Below are 15,399 nucleotides of genomic sequence, written 5' to 3'. Positions count from 1 at the left end.
TTTATGTTGCTATTTACATTTGAGATATATTTATAAAACGTTCTCTGAATATCTACTAAGCTAAAAACAGTATATAGTTTACTCAGTTTCTCCCATTCCAAAGTGCCTGGTGTATTTTCTAAGCCTCAATTAGAAAACTTGCCATTTTTATTAAATGCTTATTAAAAGACAAAAAACGGATGTTTTAAAAATAGGAATCCTCATATTACCCATCATTTCATTTCAGAGGTGACTTAACTTAGACACCAAGGTTAGCATTCTTAGTCATATGTCAGTTTTATAAATAGAGTTCTGATTCTTGCTCAGAGTAGATAACTTCATTTTATGCCTTGATTTAAGTGCAATTCTCAGTTTCCAAAATGAGTAAAGAGAAATTATAACCTACTATCATAATTAATTTGGACAATAAAGCCTAATTAATCCCTGTGTTTTAGTTAATTTATAAGGGTGGCCTAGGAGACAACTGTCTTGAGTGGCATTGTTTGTTTTAAGATTTTATTTATTTATTTGACAGCAAGAGAAGGGAACACAAGCAGGGGGCAGTGGGAGAGGGAGAAGCAGGCCTCCTGCTGAGCAGGAAACCCGATGTGGGGCTCAATCCTAGGACCCTGGGATCATGACCTGAGCCGAAGGCAGATGCTTAATGACTGAGCCACCCAGACGCCCCTTGAGTGGCATTGTTGAATATCTTTCCAGAGAACTCAGCTGCAACAGGCTGAAATGCTCCAGTATTCCTTAGATAAGGAAGGCACAGATGTAATATGCCTTACAGTTTGTGTAATATTATACATTTGCCAACTATTTATACAGATATTACTCATTTGATTTTCCCAGCTAACCTATGATATTTGCTGAAATTTGTTTTCTGGGTTTTGTTTTATTAGATTTAGATCTAAATATTTCTTTTCTCTTTTGGGGGAGCAGTGCAAGTGGTGTTGCATTTTTTATTTTGATTTCTGTACATTCATTACTGCTATGTAGAAATACAGTAGATTGTTATATGTTAATCTTTTATCCTGTGACTTTACCGGACTCAGTATTTCTAGAAGTTGTTTGTGTGTGTGTGTGTGTGTGTGTGTGTGTGTGTGTGTGTGTGTGTATTCCTTGGGATTTTTGATGTAACAATCATGAAGACAGTTTCTTTCTAATCTATATGCCTTTTCTTAATTGCACTAGAACTTCCAGCACTATGAATAAGAGTGGTAAGAGCATATATCTTTCTTTGTTCCTATCTTAGAGGGTAAGCAGTCTTTCACCACTAAGTATAATGTTATATGTGTATTTTTTTAAATGTTCTTTAACAAGTTCAGGTTCCCCCCATTCCTGTTTTTCTCAGAATTTTTATCATGAATATGTGTTGAATTTTGTTGATGCTTTTTTGCGTCAGTAGATGTAATCATGTGACTTTCCTTTAGCCTGTTATTGTGGTGAATGACATTGATTTTCAAAAAAATTTTTTAAAGGTGAAATTGATTTTTTTTTTTAAAGATTTTATTTATTTATTTGACAGAGAGAGACAGTGAGAGAGGAAACACGAGCAAGGGGAGTGGGAGAGGGAGAAGCAGGCTTCCCGCGGAGCAGGGAGCCCGATGCAGGGCTCGATCCCAGGACCCTGGGATCATGACCTGAGCCGAAGGCAGACGCTTAATGACTGAGCCACCCAGGCGCCCCAATTTTCAAATTTTGAACCAACTTTGCATCCCGGAATAAACCCCACCTGATCATGGTATATGAGATATATATATATATCACTGAGTTCTATTTGCTAATAATTTGTTAAGGAGTTTTACATCTACATTCATGAGAGAGATTGGTCTGTGGTTTTCTTTTTTGATATTATAGTTCTGATTTTGTTTTTTCTGGCTTTATATGTCTTTCTCTGACACCACTCAGGCATTTGGTGGATGAGGCTTGGGGGCATTTCATTACTGCTAGGTGGAAATAGAAGCCTGGGTTTTCAACTCAGTCTTTGTTGGCACCTAAGGGAGAGGGAGGGGCCAGGTGGGTGGAGGTAGGAGTTCTGGCTCCCCACTTGGTCTCCACTCACACTGTGGTGGAGGTGGTCTTGTTACCACTGAGCGGTTATCAAAGTCCTGACTCTGTACTGGACCTCCTCTGACACCAACCCATAAGGAGAGGAAAGAACATCTGATTACTGTCTTCTCTGACACCTTCCTGGAGAAAATATTGGGGCACCTTGTTAAACCTCACGAGAATAGAAGTCCAGACACCCCACCAGCCCTTGCTGATGTGGGTGAGAGTAAGGCTACAGTTTTTCTGTGGTGTTTGGCTGGAGTAGAATAGTTATCATCTAGAAGTTCTCTTTCCTAGTTCTTTGGCTAGAGAAAGCAGGCTTTTTTTTCTCTGTCACACCTGATGGCTTTTCCAGATTGCCAATTTCTTCAACTCCAATTTGGGATATATGTAGCAAGAAGGAATCCTAGCAGCTCATTACCATGTCATCCCTTAGGTCTCAAGGTCCCTAGGCAGTCTTCCTTTTTCCTCTCCACATAGAGTTTTCTTGTGTCTGTTTTATATATCATGCCCAGGATTTTAAATTATACTTTATACTCATGCCCAGGGAGAAATAGGGAAAAACACATCTGTCCCATTTTCCCAAGTGGAAGTCTGAAATTCACATTTTTAAAAAATTTTGGGAGACCATCATTTCCCTGGTATTACTATTATCAGTTCAAAAAATTTGTCAGAAGTTTTTGTCAGAAGTCAGAAGTTTTGTCAGAAGTCAGAAGTTTTTCCAGAAGAAAAGATGCTTTTCACAAAGCCTATTTTCAAGATAAGGTTTGGGTAAGACATTCAGAGCATTATAGATATATTCTAGTATGTGTAAGGTTATCATGTAGAAATGAAACACTCTTAGCCTCATTGGTGTAAATGCCTAATTTCACCATGGGCTTTACATCAGTCACCATAAGAAGGAAGCTTAGGACTCTTCAGTCATCCCTCATCTAACAGATTGTCATTCACAGTGTCTTAGTGCATCTCCTAATCTGACCTCATTGCCATCTTTCCTCAACTCCCCAGACATTTCCAGGATACTCTTTGAAGCTTATGATCCTGTGAACTGTACTGTTCTTGCTCCTATCAAAACCTGTGTTCTACCAAAACAAAACCCTGGCTGAAAGACTACCAACTATGGGAAAAGCTAGGACTGACTGAAGATGGCCTTTTTGGAGTTGGTACTAGAAGGAGGAGGTCCAGGCCACACCCTCAGGTAGTGGCTAAATGAATTAGAGAGCCTTGGAGCCTTGGTTATCCAGTAAGCCTCCAGGAAATCACTGAAGCAAGTTGGGTAGAGACTGATCTGGCAAGGGAGACAAGGCTGGGTGTAGAGAATGGAGTTGAGAAAATATATTTATAGTCACCTATAGAAAGGGGAATATGGATTATGTAAGAGTTAAAAAAAATCTGTGAAGATCATGGAATTTGCAATTCAGGGGTACTCAGGCCTTGTGGACATCTTCAGTTTTCTGGAGAGGAGACTGTAACAGTTGTTGGGGACCAGGACATGATTGATTCAAGAGCCATTATTCTCAGTCTTGGCTCTACTGTAGAGTCCCTTATGGAGTTTTCTTAAAGTCAGCTATATTCAGGTGGAATTTTAAACACACAGTTTTAATTTCAGCAAAAATTCACATTCATGGGACGCCTGGGTGGCATAGTCAGTTGGGCAACCAACTCTTGGTTTCAGCTCAGTTTGTGATCTCAGACTCTTGAGATCCAGCGTTCCACCAGGCTCCGTGCTTTGGAGTTTCTCTCTTCCTCTCCCTCCGCCCCTCTGATTTATTCCCTTTATTTGGGAATAAAGGAAATAGATAAATAATACCTAAATAAATACAATAAATACATAAATAAATACAAATAAATAAATAAATCTTTAAACACACACACACACACACACACACGTTCCATGTAACCACCAATATAGTGAAATTATAGAACATTTCCATCATCCCCAAAAGTTTCCTTGTATTTCTTCCCAGTCAGTTCTTCAAACCTCAAGCAAATATCTGATCTGCTTTGTTACCATAAATTAGATTTGCCTTTTCTTTTCTTTTTTTTTTTTTTTAAGATTTTCTTTATTTATTTGACAGAGACACAGCAAGAGAGGGAACACAAGCAGGGGGAGTGGGAGAGGGAGAAGCAAAGCAGGCTTCCCACTGAGCAGTGAACCCGACACGGGGCTCGATCCCAGGACCCTGGGATCATGACCTGAGCCAAAGGCAGACGCTTAACAACTGAGCCACACAGGCACCCGTAGGTTTGCCTTTTCTGGAACTTAGTCCTTCAATATGTGCTGTTTTGTGTCTGGCACTTAATTCACTCAGCATAATTTTTAGAGTCATCCTTATTGTATCTGCAGTTTACTCCTTTTTATTGCTGAATAGTATTTTATTGTGTGGATACACCACAGTTGGTTTACTCGTTCACCTGCTGATGAAAGTTTGAACTGTGATCAGTTGAGTAGAGTGTTCTATAAATGTCAAGCCAATTTGATTGATGGTGCTGTTTGTCTTCTGTGTCGTTTCTGATTTTCTAGCTATTTTATCAGTTACTGAGAGTGGAGTAGTGTTGAAATACATAATTGTAGACTTTTCCCCCTAGCTTTCAGTTATGTCAGTTTGTTTCATGTATTTTGTACATCTGTTTTTGGATATACACAGTTGGAATTCTTATATTTTCTGAATCAACCCCTTTAACATTGAACTCTATCTCTCATGGTCATCTTTTTTTCTGATGTTATTATAGACATTCCAGCTTTTCCATGATCAGTTTTGTGTATTGTATCTTTTTCTGTGCTTTTACTTTTAATCTATGTTTTATGTCTAAAATGTGTTTATTTTGATTTAAATTCAATTCATTAACATATAGTGTATTATCAGTTTCGAGGTAGAGTTCAGTGATTCATTAGTCTTTTACCCAGTGCTCATTACATCACATGCCCTCCTTAATGTCTATCACCCAGTTACCCCATCCCCCCACGTACCTCCCCTCCAGCAAACTTCAGATTGTTTCCTATAGTTAAGATTCTCTTACGGTTTTTTTCCTCTCTGGTTTCATCTTGTTTCATTTTTTCCTCCCTTCCCCTATGATACTGTGTTTTGTTTCTTAAATTCCACATATCCATGAGATCATGTGATAATTGTCTTTCTCTGATTGACTTATTAGCTTAGTTCCATCCATGTCCAGCTCTGTAAAAAAAAGTTGATGGTATTTTGATAGGGATTGCATTGAATGTATAGATTGCTCTAGGTAGCATAGACATTTTAACAATATTTGTTCTTCCAATCCATGAGCATGGAACGTTTTTCCATTTCTTTGTGTCTCCCTCAATTTCTCTCATGAGTGTTCTATAGCTTTCTGAGTACAGATCCTTTGCCTCTTTGGTTAGGTTTATTCCTAGGTATCTTACTATGGTTTTGGGTGCAATTGTAAATGGGATCAACTCCCTTAATTTCTCTGTCTTCTGTCTCATTGTTAGTGTATAGAAATGCAGCTAATATCTGTGCATTGATTTTATGTCCTGCCACTTTGCTGAATTGCTGTATGAGTTCTGGCAATTTTGGGGTGGAGTTTTTTGGGTTTCCCACATAGAGTTTCATGTTGTCTGCAAAGAGTGCTGATTTGGATGTCTTGTATTTCTTTTTGTTGTCTGATTGCTGTGGCTAGGACTTCTAGTATTATGTTGAACAGCAGTGGTGATAGTGGACATCCCTGCTGTGTTCCTGATCTTAGGGAAAAAGCTCTCAGTTTTTCCCCATTGAGAATGATAGTCACTGTGGGCTTTTTGTATATGGCCTTTATGATGCTGAGGTATGTTCCCTCTGTCCCTACACTGTGGAGAGTTTTAATCAAGAAAGGATGCTGTGCTTTGTCAGATATGTTTTCTGCATCTATTGAGAGGCATATAGTTCTTGGCCTTTATTTTTTTTTTATCTTTTTTTAAAGATTTATTTGAGACAGAGCAAGAGAGCGAGCACAAGCAGGGGAAAGGCGGAGGGAGAGGGAGAAGCAAAATCCCCACTGAGCAGGGAGCCTGACTTGGGCTCAATCCCAGAATCCCAGGATCATGACCTGAGCTGAAAGCAGATGCTTAACCAACTGAGTGACCAAGGAGCCCTGCCCTTTCTTTTATTAATGTAGTGTATCACATTGATTTACAGCCCAGGAATAAATCCCACTTGATCATGATGAATAATCTTTTTAATGTACTGTTGGATCCTATTGGCTAGTATTTTTTTTTAAGATTTTATTTATTTACCTGAGAGAGTGCACGTGTGTGTGTGCGGGGGGAAGGGCAGAGGGAGAAGCAGACTCCCCACTGAGCAGGGAGCCCATCGTGGGACTCAGTCCCAGGACCCTGAGATCATGACCCGAGCTGAAGGCAGCCTCTTAACCAGCCACCCAGGCATCCCCCTATTGGCTAGTATCTTGGTGAGAATTTTTGCATCCATGTTCATCAGGGATATTGGTCTGTAATTCTCCTTTTTGGTAGGGTCTTTGTCTGGTTTGGGGACCAAGGCAATTCTGGCCTTATGGAAAGAGTTTGGAAAATTTCCTTCCATTTCTGTTTTTTGAAGTAGCTTCAGAAAAATAGGTGTTAATTCTTCTTTAAATGTTTGGTAGAATTCCCCTGGGAAGCCATCTGTCCCTGGACTCTTGTTTGTTGGGAGATTTTTGATTACTGCTTCAATCTCCTTGCTGGTTATGGGTCTGTTCAGGTTTTCTGTTTCTTCCTGTTTCAGTTTTGGTAGTTTATACATCTCTAGGAATGTATCCAATTCTTACAGATTGCCTAATTTGTTGGTGTATAGTTGCTCATAAAATGTTCTTATATTTCTTTGGTGTTGGTTGTGATCTCTCCTCTTTCATTCATGATTTTATTTATTTGTCCTTTCTCTTTTCTTTTTGGTAAGTCTGGCCGGAGGTATATCCACCTTATTAATTCTTTCAGAGAACCAGCTCCTAGTTTCATTCATCTGTTTACTGTTCTTTTGGTTTCTGTTTCATTGATTTCTGCTCTAATCTTTATTCTCTTCTCCTGATGGGTTTAGGCTTTATTTGATGTTCTTTCTCAGCTCCTTTAGGTGTAAGGTTAGGCCGTGTATTTAAGACCTTTCTTGTTTCTTGAGAAAGGCTTGTATTGCTATATACTTCCCTCTTAGTACCACCTTTGCTGCATCCCAAAAGTTTTGAACAGTTGTATTTTCATTTGTTTCCATGAATTTAATTCTTCAATTTGTTGACCCATTCATTCTTTAGTAGGATGCTCTTTAGCCTCCGTGTATTTGAGTTCTTTCCAAATTTCTTCTTGTGATTGAGTTTCACTTTCAAAGCATTGTTGTCTGAAAATATGCAGGGAATGGTACCAGTTGAGACCTGATTTGTGACCGAATATGTGATCAGTTCTGGAGAATGTTCCATGTGTGCTCAAGAAGAATGTGTATTCTATTGCTTTAGGATGGAATGCTCTGAATATATTTGTGAAGTCCATCTGGTCAGTGTGTCATTCAAAGCCCTGTTTCCTTGTTGGTCTGCTTAGATGATCTATCCATGCAGTGAGTGGGGTGTCAAAGTCCACTACCATTATTATATTATTATTGATGTGTTTCTTAAATTTTGTTGTTAATTGGTTTATATAATTGGCTGCTCCCATATTAGGGGCATAAATATTTACAGTTGTTAGATCTTGTTGGATAGACCCTTTAAGTATGATATAGTGTCCTTCCTCATCTCTTATTACAGTCTTTGGTTTAAAATCTAATTTGTCTGATATAAGGATTGCTCCCCCAGCTTTCTTTTGATGTCTATTAGCATGATAAATGGTTTTCCACCCCACTTACTTTCAGTCTGGAGGTGTCTTTGGGTCTGAAATGAGTCTCTTGCAGACAGCATATCGATGAGTCTTTTTTATCCAATCTGATACCCTGTGTCTTTTGATTGGGTAATTTAGCCCATTTACATTCAGAGTTAACTATTGAAAGATCTGAATTTAGTGCCATTATATTACCTGTAAAGTGACTGTTTCTGTATATTGTCTCTGTTCCTTTCTGGTCTATGTTACTTTGGGGCTCTCTCTTCGCTTAAAGGATCCCTTTTAATATTTCTTATAGGGCTGGTTTGGTGATCACAAATTCTTTTAGTTTCTGTTTGTCCTGGAAGCTTTTTATCACTCCTATTTTGAATGACATCCTAGCTGGATAAAGTATTCTTGGCTGCATTTTTTTCTCTTTTAGCACCCTGAATATATCATGCCAGTCCTTTCTGGCCTGCCAGGTCTCTGTGGAAAGTTCTGCTGCCAATCTTATGTTTCTACCCTTGTAGGTTACAGACTTCTTGTCCCAGGCTGCTTTCCGGATTTTCTCTTTGTCTCTGAGATTTGCAAGTTTCACTATTATATGTTGGGCTGCTGCCCTATTTTTATTGATTTTTGAGGGGTTCTCTGTGCCTCCTTGACTTGATGCCTATTTCCTTCCCCACATTAGGAAAGTTCTGTGCTATAATTTGCTCCAGTATACCTTCTGCCCCTCTCTTTCCTCTTTTTCTGGGATCTCCAATTATTCTAATAATGTTTTGCTTTATGATATCACTTATCTCTTGAATTCTCCCCTCATGATCCAGTAGTTGTTTATCTCTCTTTTTCTCTACTTCTTTATTCCATCATTTTGTCTTCTCTATCACTAATTCTCTCTTCTACCTCATTGAGCCTAGCAGTTAGGGCCTCCATTTTTAATTGTATCTCATTAATAGTCTTTTTTATTTAGACTTGATTAGATTTTAGTTCTTTTATTTCTCCACAAAGGGATTCTCTAGTGTCTTCTGTGCTTTTTTTTCAAGCCCAGCTAGTATCTTTATAATCGTTATTCTGAACTCTGTTTCTTTCTTTTTTTTTTTTTTTTAAGATTTTATTTATCTGACAGAGACACAGCGAGAGAGAGAACACAAGCAGGGGGAGTGGGAGAGGGAGAAGCAGGCTTCCGCAGAGCAGGGGGCCTGATGTGGGGCTCGATCCCAGGACCCTGGGATCATGACCTGAGCCAAAGGCAGACTCTTAATGACTGAGCCACCCAGGTGCCCCCTGAACTCTGTTTCTGACATCTTACTTATATCCATACTGATTAGGTCCCTGGTAGTTAGTACTGCCTCTTGTTCTCATTTTTGAGGTGAGTTTTTCTGTCTTGTCATTCTTGCAGAAAGTGGTCACTTTTCTATTTGTAAAATTGCAGCAATTCTTTTCTTACATCTTCGGTTGAGTTCACAGGTGTTCAAAATAATTTGGTAGCTCTCTAGCTGAATTACTGGGACCAGACAAAACTAAGGTCTCTTACTCCTCCACTATCTTGGAAAGTCCTCTCTAAAATGTGTTTCTTTTAGATAGCATGGAGCTCTTTCTCTTTTGTGGGTACCAACAATCATTACCTTTTCATTGGTGTGATTGCTATTCATAGTTAATACAGTTATCAATATAGTTGGTTTAAAATCTACCATCTCTCAGTTTGTTTTCTCTCTGTCCATTCAGATCCTTGTTCCCCCCGCCCCCCGCCTTTTATTGTTCTGGAATAGCTGAGTGCCTTTTAACATTACATTTTATTTTTATTGTTGGCTTATTTTTCATATATCACTTTTTTTTTTGCAAATTTAACTTATAGTTTATTTTCAAGTAATAGGCTTTATTTAGTTTACAGCATTTCAGTCTTCTTTTGCTCAGTCTCATGGAACTTCACTTGGTATATGTGTAGCACAGTATTTAGCCAAGGATTCAAGCAGACGCCTCAGCTGAGTTATGGAGGTCTTCTGGAGCAGCTCCCTCTTCTAAGGTACTCTGCTCCTCAAATTCCAACTTTTGTCTTCTCAGCTCAGCAAGATAACTTTGATCTGCTCGGGATCTTCCTTGCTCTGCATTCCAAAAAGCATCTCCTTCCCCCTCAAAAAGCCAGTGTGCTCACAGGGCTCACTACATTTATTTTCCTTTTCTCTGGAATTATAGTTCTATACTGCCTGTTGTCCAATATTTGAAAACTGTTTTGTATATTTTGTCCAGTTGTACAGGTGTTTACAAGTAGGAAGGTAACCCCCTTCCCAGTTTTGCCATCATGGCTTGAAACTCTTGTGGTGGTTTTAATATAAATATCTGAGTTTCATTCTAGACTAGAGTTTCTGGAGGTGATACCTGGGTTTCTATATTCTTTTTTAAAAAGCTCCTTGTGATTCTGATGCACAGTTAAGTTTGAGAATCACGGCTCTAATGTTTTTGGAGCCAAGCAGAGATCATTTGAGCCCGTCAAGTACTGGGACCTAACATATCTTAAGTACAGAGATGCTGACATTTGGGACTTCAGTTAAACAGAAGGCAAGAAAGATCAGTTGGGAAGGAAGGAGGCTATGTATAAAAAACATAATTGAAAGGATGGTAAGAGGAATTTCCCGTTTGGGAATTTTGAAGCTAAAGTGTATCCTCTCTTCTTTTCTCTCAGATAGCAGAAGAAAGTAGTGGCCATCCATTTTTTCCTTTCCTACCCGCTACTGTGGCAGATCTTACTGTTACCTATTACCATTTAGACAGATTAGTAGAAGTGAGGAAGATGGAGGTCTGTGGAATAATCCATTTCTGCAGTCTTAAGACCGAGGTTTTCCCTTCATTCATATCCTCCCCAACCTAATAGAGGTTGAGAGAGAATAGGGTGACCTGATTCTGCCTCTGATCCAGCTCTCCCTCTTTCCTTCCCCATCCCATTCTCTTCACCTCCCAAATTCTTTGTTAGATAAGCAGGTCAAGGTAATATTTTTTTATTTATATTTTGTGTATCCATTCATGGACATTTGAAGAAACTAAAATTGATGCCCTTTTAGAGGTGACTTAACCAAATAAACAGGGAACAATGAATGTGTCCCCTAGGAGAACAGAACTTACAATGTTAAGGAATAACCACAATAATATTTATTTGTAGTCCTATTTTGGCTTAAAACTTAATGTGAATTTTACATTTTATTCTTTTCATGTATCAGTGTTTGTTTTAACTTAAAAGCGTTTTAGCTTATAGAATTGACATTCCAGAAGAATGTACCATCTTTATCCTGTGCCTTCATACACATCTTGATATGCCCTTAGATTTATAACTTCTCTACTTGGTGAAGCACAACAGTAGAAGCTGTTTTGTTTTGTTTTTAATGTTTTATTTCCAAGTCTTAAGTTACACTGTAGGTGATACAGGACTTTGAAGTACAGCCACCAGATACTTGATACATGTTCCCGTGAATGGTTTTTTGAAGGGAGAGTACGTCTCAAATTCTAGTCAACCATGTGGTAGTCAACTATTATTCCATTTCTAGAATATGGCCCAGGTTAGTTGCTACAGTGAAATAGATTCCTGAATGCCTTTTCTCTTCTGGTATTGTGGATTTCTAGCTGGCATAGTTCAAACACTGTCATGAAGGATAGTTGCAGTCCTCTGAATAAGAACTTGGTTATTTAGGACTTACAGTTATCTTGTTTTGTTTTGTTAGCGAGAAATATTCTTTATTCCTTGCATTTCTGTAAAGCAAGTTTTCGTGAATACAGATGTACTGGTGGCCTAGTCATCAAGTGTAATATAAAGCACTGGTTTCACTTACACTTAGTTTCTACTAAAAACATTGATTTTTCTTTGCCATTCTGCAGTACCTTCTCCAGGCAAATTCCGCTCCCCTGCAGCACCATCTCCTTTGGCTCTCCGGCAACCAGTAAAAGCATTTAGTAACCATGGCTCTGGTTCTCCTGGTAGCCAAGAAACAACACAGCTCACACAGACCACCTCCTCACCTGGGCCTCCCATGGTTCAGAACACAGTCCCAGCAAATCCTCCGAACAATATCAACAGCACTACTCTAACCAGACCTGCAGGGACAACCGCGATGAGAAGTGGCTTGCCCAGACCCAGTGCCCCTTCTGCTGGGGGTATACCAGTGCCTCGCAGCAAACTTGCACAGCCTGTTCGCAGGTAAGTGACAGATGTTCTGTTTCAACAATCTTGAGCATAGGAAAGTGGGTAGTTTAGAATTATGCTCATCACTGCACGTGGTAGCAAACCTAGAGAGTCCTGATAGGTTCCCATTAGAGTCTTAGTAGAATTGGAATAAAGCGTGACTTTGTTGTTTTAAAGAAATTGTCATTTAAGATACTAGGGTATCATTCCACTTTGGTCAGCTAAAATTCACACAGATGCCTAACATGATTAGGCACCTGCGAGAAATCCTAGAAAAAATTGTTAGAACCACTCAATTTGGTTGTGATATTTGTTCATTTTGAATACGTTATTCAGTAAAGACAAAGAAGCTTATTAGAACCTAGAGTGGGATTTAAGATAAAACTTCTAGCTACCAAATCTGAGTATAATCTAGGAGGGTGGTTTTCAAACTTTGATATAATTCAGAATCTTCTATAGAATTTATAGAAATGTAGAGGCCTAAGTTTTACCCCTAGAGAAATCTAGTATGAAGGCCAAAATCTGTGGGTAATTTTTTTGTTTGTTGAATCTTCAGGTGATTCTGAGGCCAGCCAGGCTGGGAACCATGCATCTGTGTAATCGTAGTATCTGCCTTTCAGGAATGTGATTACCACCATCAGTAAACTTAGGAGTCCAAACATAATTAAACTTTAAATATTTATTTGCATGGGAAAAAATGGCTTTCATCTTGTAAGCATTTAAACTGAATTACCCATATCTCTTTCATTCTAAGATAAATGTATTACATTTCTGAATTCAGTAGTAGAGTACACAGCTTTTTGCTGTGCACTGTGCTAAATAACTTACATGTACCTTATTGAATTTTTACAATAACATTAAACATTACAATAACATAAATATTAAACCGTTACTATCCCTGTTTTTCAGAGGAGAATATTGAAGTTTAATGAGGTTAAGTACTTTGCGTAAGACTACACAACTAAAGGCTTTCAGTTCTAAGTATGTCTGACTTAAAAGTCCATTTAAGCACTATGTCATTTTGCCTCTCAAAGTGATGGTGACACTAAGTCTCTACTGTCACATTCATCACTCTGCCCCCCTCATATTAATTAATTAATTAATTAAAATGTTGGTGATCCATGCTGTTGGAAGAGACGAGACAGTTTTTTCCTTTCTTTTACTGTAGTAGCTGTGTTAACAAAAAGATGTTAGTGAAGTCACCTGGAAAGTTAGAAATGCCAAGTGTGGGACAATTGTGCTAATAGGCTATTTAGAGCTTTGATCTCAGTAGTTCCTTGGAACAGCTTTCATTGGATCGGGATGCCACCTGCAAAGTAATTAATATATGTGGGAGATAGTATGGTAATACTTCATAAAGCCTTACAAATCACTTTATAAAATTGCTTTATTTCAGATCCTTGCCAGCTCCTAAAACCTATGGTAGCATGAAAGATGACAGTTGGAAAGATGGCTGTTATTGACCAGCAAAGATGAGAATGCAGAGGTCCACAGCTTCATGGATACCCCTTCACCAGGCTAAAAGACAACTTTTATATGCAGACTGTTCAGATGAGACTCTTGGGGTTTATAAATCCCAGCCCTCTCTGTCTTAATTAGCACAAACTGACAGAGATGATCAAGCAGCACTTTAATGACATTTAACATCAGATGTGTTTGGTAATCATACAATCACTCTCCATGGAATCACATTTAGTTTTGTTTAATAGAAACTAAGTTGATTTTTTAATATTTGACAGAGGCCAATATCTGGGCAAAAAACTAACGGATGCCAAAGAGAAATGCCCATTTGTAAATGAGAGAATACCTTTGTGCACAAGAAAATGGTGAATTCAAGCTATCCAAAACTTCACATTCAACCTAATTTACTGTATAAATAGCATCAATAAATATTTGTGTTAATGAGAACTAATATTCTGACTAATTATCTAAAATGTTTCACTAGTGTTTCACTAGTACTCCAAGAAATTAAATTGAGATGGAAGGGAGGTTGGGGGTGGGAAGAAATCTAGGCTAGAGATTTCAAACATGATACCTAAATTTTGTGAGAATTCTATAAATTATGTTTGCAGATTCATCAGAAAAATTGTCATTTTGTTTAATCTTAAGTTTTGGATGTAGCTCACGTATCACCACCACCAGATAACGTTACACCGTGCATCCACCGTATCGCATTGACATATCGGACTTCTGCGTGTTTGTTTTGATTGCCAAAAGGGCTTAATATCAGTTGTACAATCTTTTTAAACTTTATAGTTCCTGGCTCAGGAAAGATAGCCTTTGCTATTGAAGCCAACTTCTTCACATGCTATTATAGCTGTTACAGAACTAAGAGATCGTCTTTTCATTAGCAGGTTTCCATGATAGGAAAGAGCAAGTAGTATGTGTCTTTATTCTTGATATAACTAACACCGCCTCTGTGCTTACAACCTGGAACCATACCATACCATGAGAGAGGGGGGGAAAAATCTATGCACTTAACTTACAAAATCTCTGGTAATGACAGTTGTATTGTTAACTATTAATTGACACAACAGTCTATTATGTGGTAGGAAGATAGAGCCTGCTGAATCCTACTTAAGTTGATCCACTTTAAACTAGGTAACTGTATAAAACCTCCTTTGAAAATACTGCCCCTTTGACTTGGATTCTGCCTTACATTAATTTTTACATTTTTGGTAACAAATGAAACCCACTATGTAAGACTCTAATCTGTTACATACTTGCTCTCTAGTGGCCCTTATGTATATCCTGGAAATCACTTATTTAGGTTTTATTAGACAATTACCAGACTAAAACTTCCTTCAGTGAGCTTCTCATTTTTCATCGTGAGGTCTGTTTTAAAATACTTAATTTGAATGGCTCTGAAATATTGGCAATCAGGTTACCTAAAGGATTTTAGAGACTTGAACATAAATTCATTTCCTATTAGTCAAAGACATCTGTAAGTTGGCAAAAGAAATTGAGAGACAAATGAGAGACTTGATATTCAGGATAGCATTGAGGTTGATAGGTTGAGAGAATGATAAAATGCTTAAAACCAAGGCCCCCGTTCTGCCATGACACCATGGTATTTTTTATTAGCTTGACCAATAGGGAGTCATTCAGTTAGCACATGCAGCTGGAGATTTAAACTGCCAGTGCTAATGTATTTTGGTGTATAATGCAAGGGAGAAATTGTATCCTTGAATTTGAGGGTGATGGGTGTGGGTCAGGGAAGGGCGGCGCCAGAATTCCACATGATGATGAACTAAAAAATGTTGCTTTTCAGAGGAAGATAAAGCATCTGCTTTGGGTGGGGGGTAACTCATGTAAAAATCTAAGGAAAAGAAAGAACTAGCCACTGTCTCTTTTTAAAACCATATGTACACAAAACAAAATAGGTCTCAGTTTCAGTGCAACATTGCAAAAGAAAAAT

The 15,399-nt window shown here is 38.3% G+C and overlaps 1 protein-coding gene across 2 annotated transcripts in view; it reads left to right on the top strand.

Annotated features, from left to right (window-relative positions):
• The window catches only part of SLAIN2 (SLAIN family member 2), an 81,106-nt gene extending 67,213 nt beyond the window's left edge, over positions 1–13,893 (top strand). For both annotated transcript variants that reach the window (XM_028100673.2, XM_028100672.2), the window contains 2 exons: positions 11,678–11,996; positions 13,378–13,893. In XM_028100673.2, the coding sequence (XP_027956474.1) occupies positions 11,678–11,996; positions 13,378–13,444 (386 nt within the window). In that variant the 3' untranslated portion in view covers positions 13,445–13,893. The remainder of the gene's footprint in view (positions 1–11,677; positions 11,997–13,377) is intronic.
• Positions 13,894–15,399: the final 1,506 nt, after the last annotated feature.

This window comes from Eumetopias jubatus, unplaced genomic scaffold (assembly GCF_037043125.1).
Source record: "Eumetopias jubatus isolate StellerSeaLion01/CBP00866 unplaced genomic scaffold, mEumJub1_p1.0 scaffold_2, whole genome shotgun sequence".
NCBI lineage: Eukaryota > Metazoa > Chordata > Mammalia > Carnivora > Otariidae > Eumetopias > Eumetopias jubatus.
The sequence above is the reverse complement of the archived record's forward strand: the minus strand, read 5'-3'. Positions and strand labels throughout refer to the sequence as shown.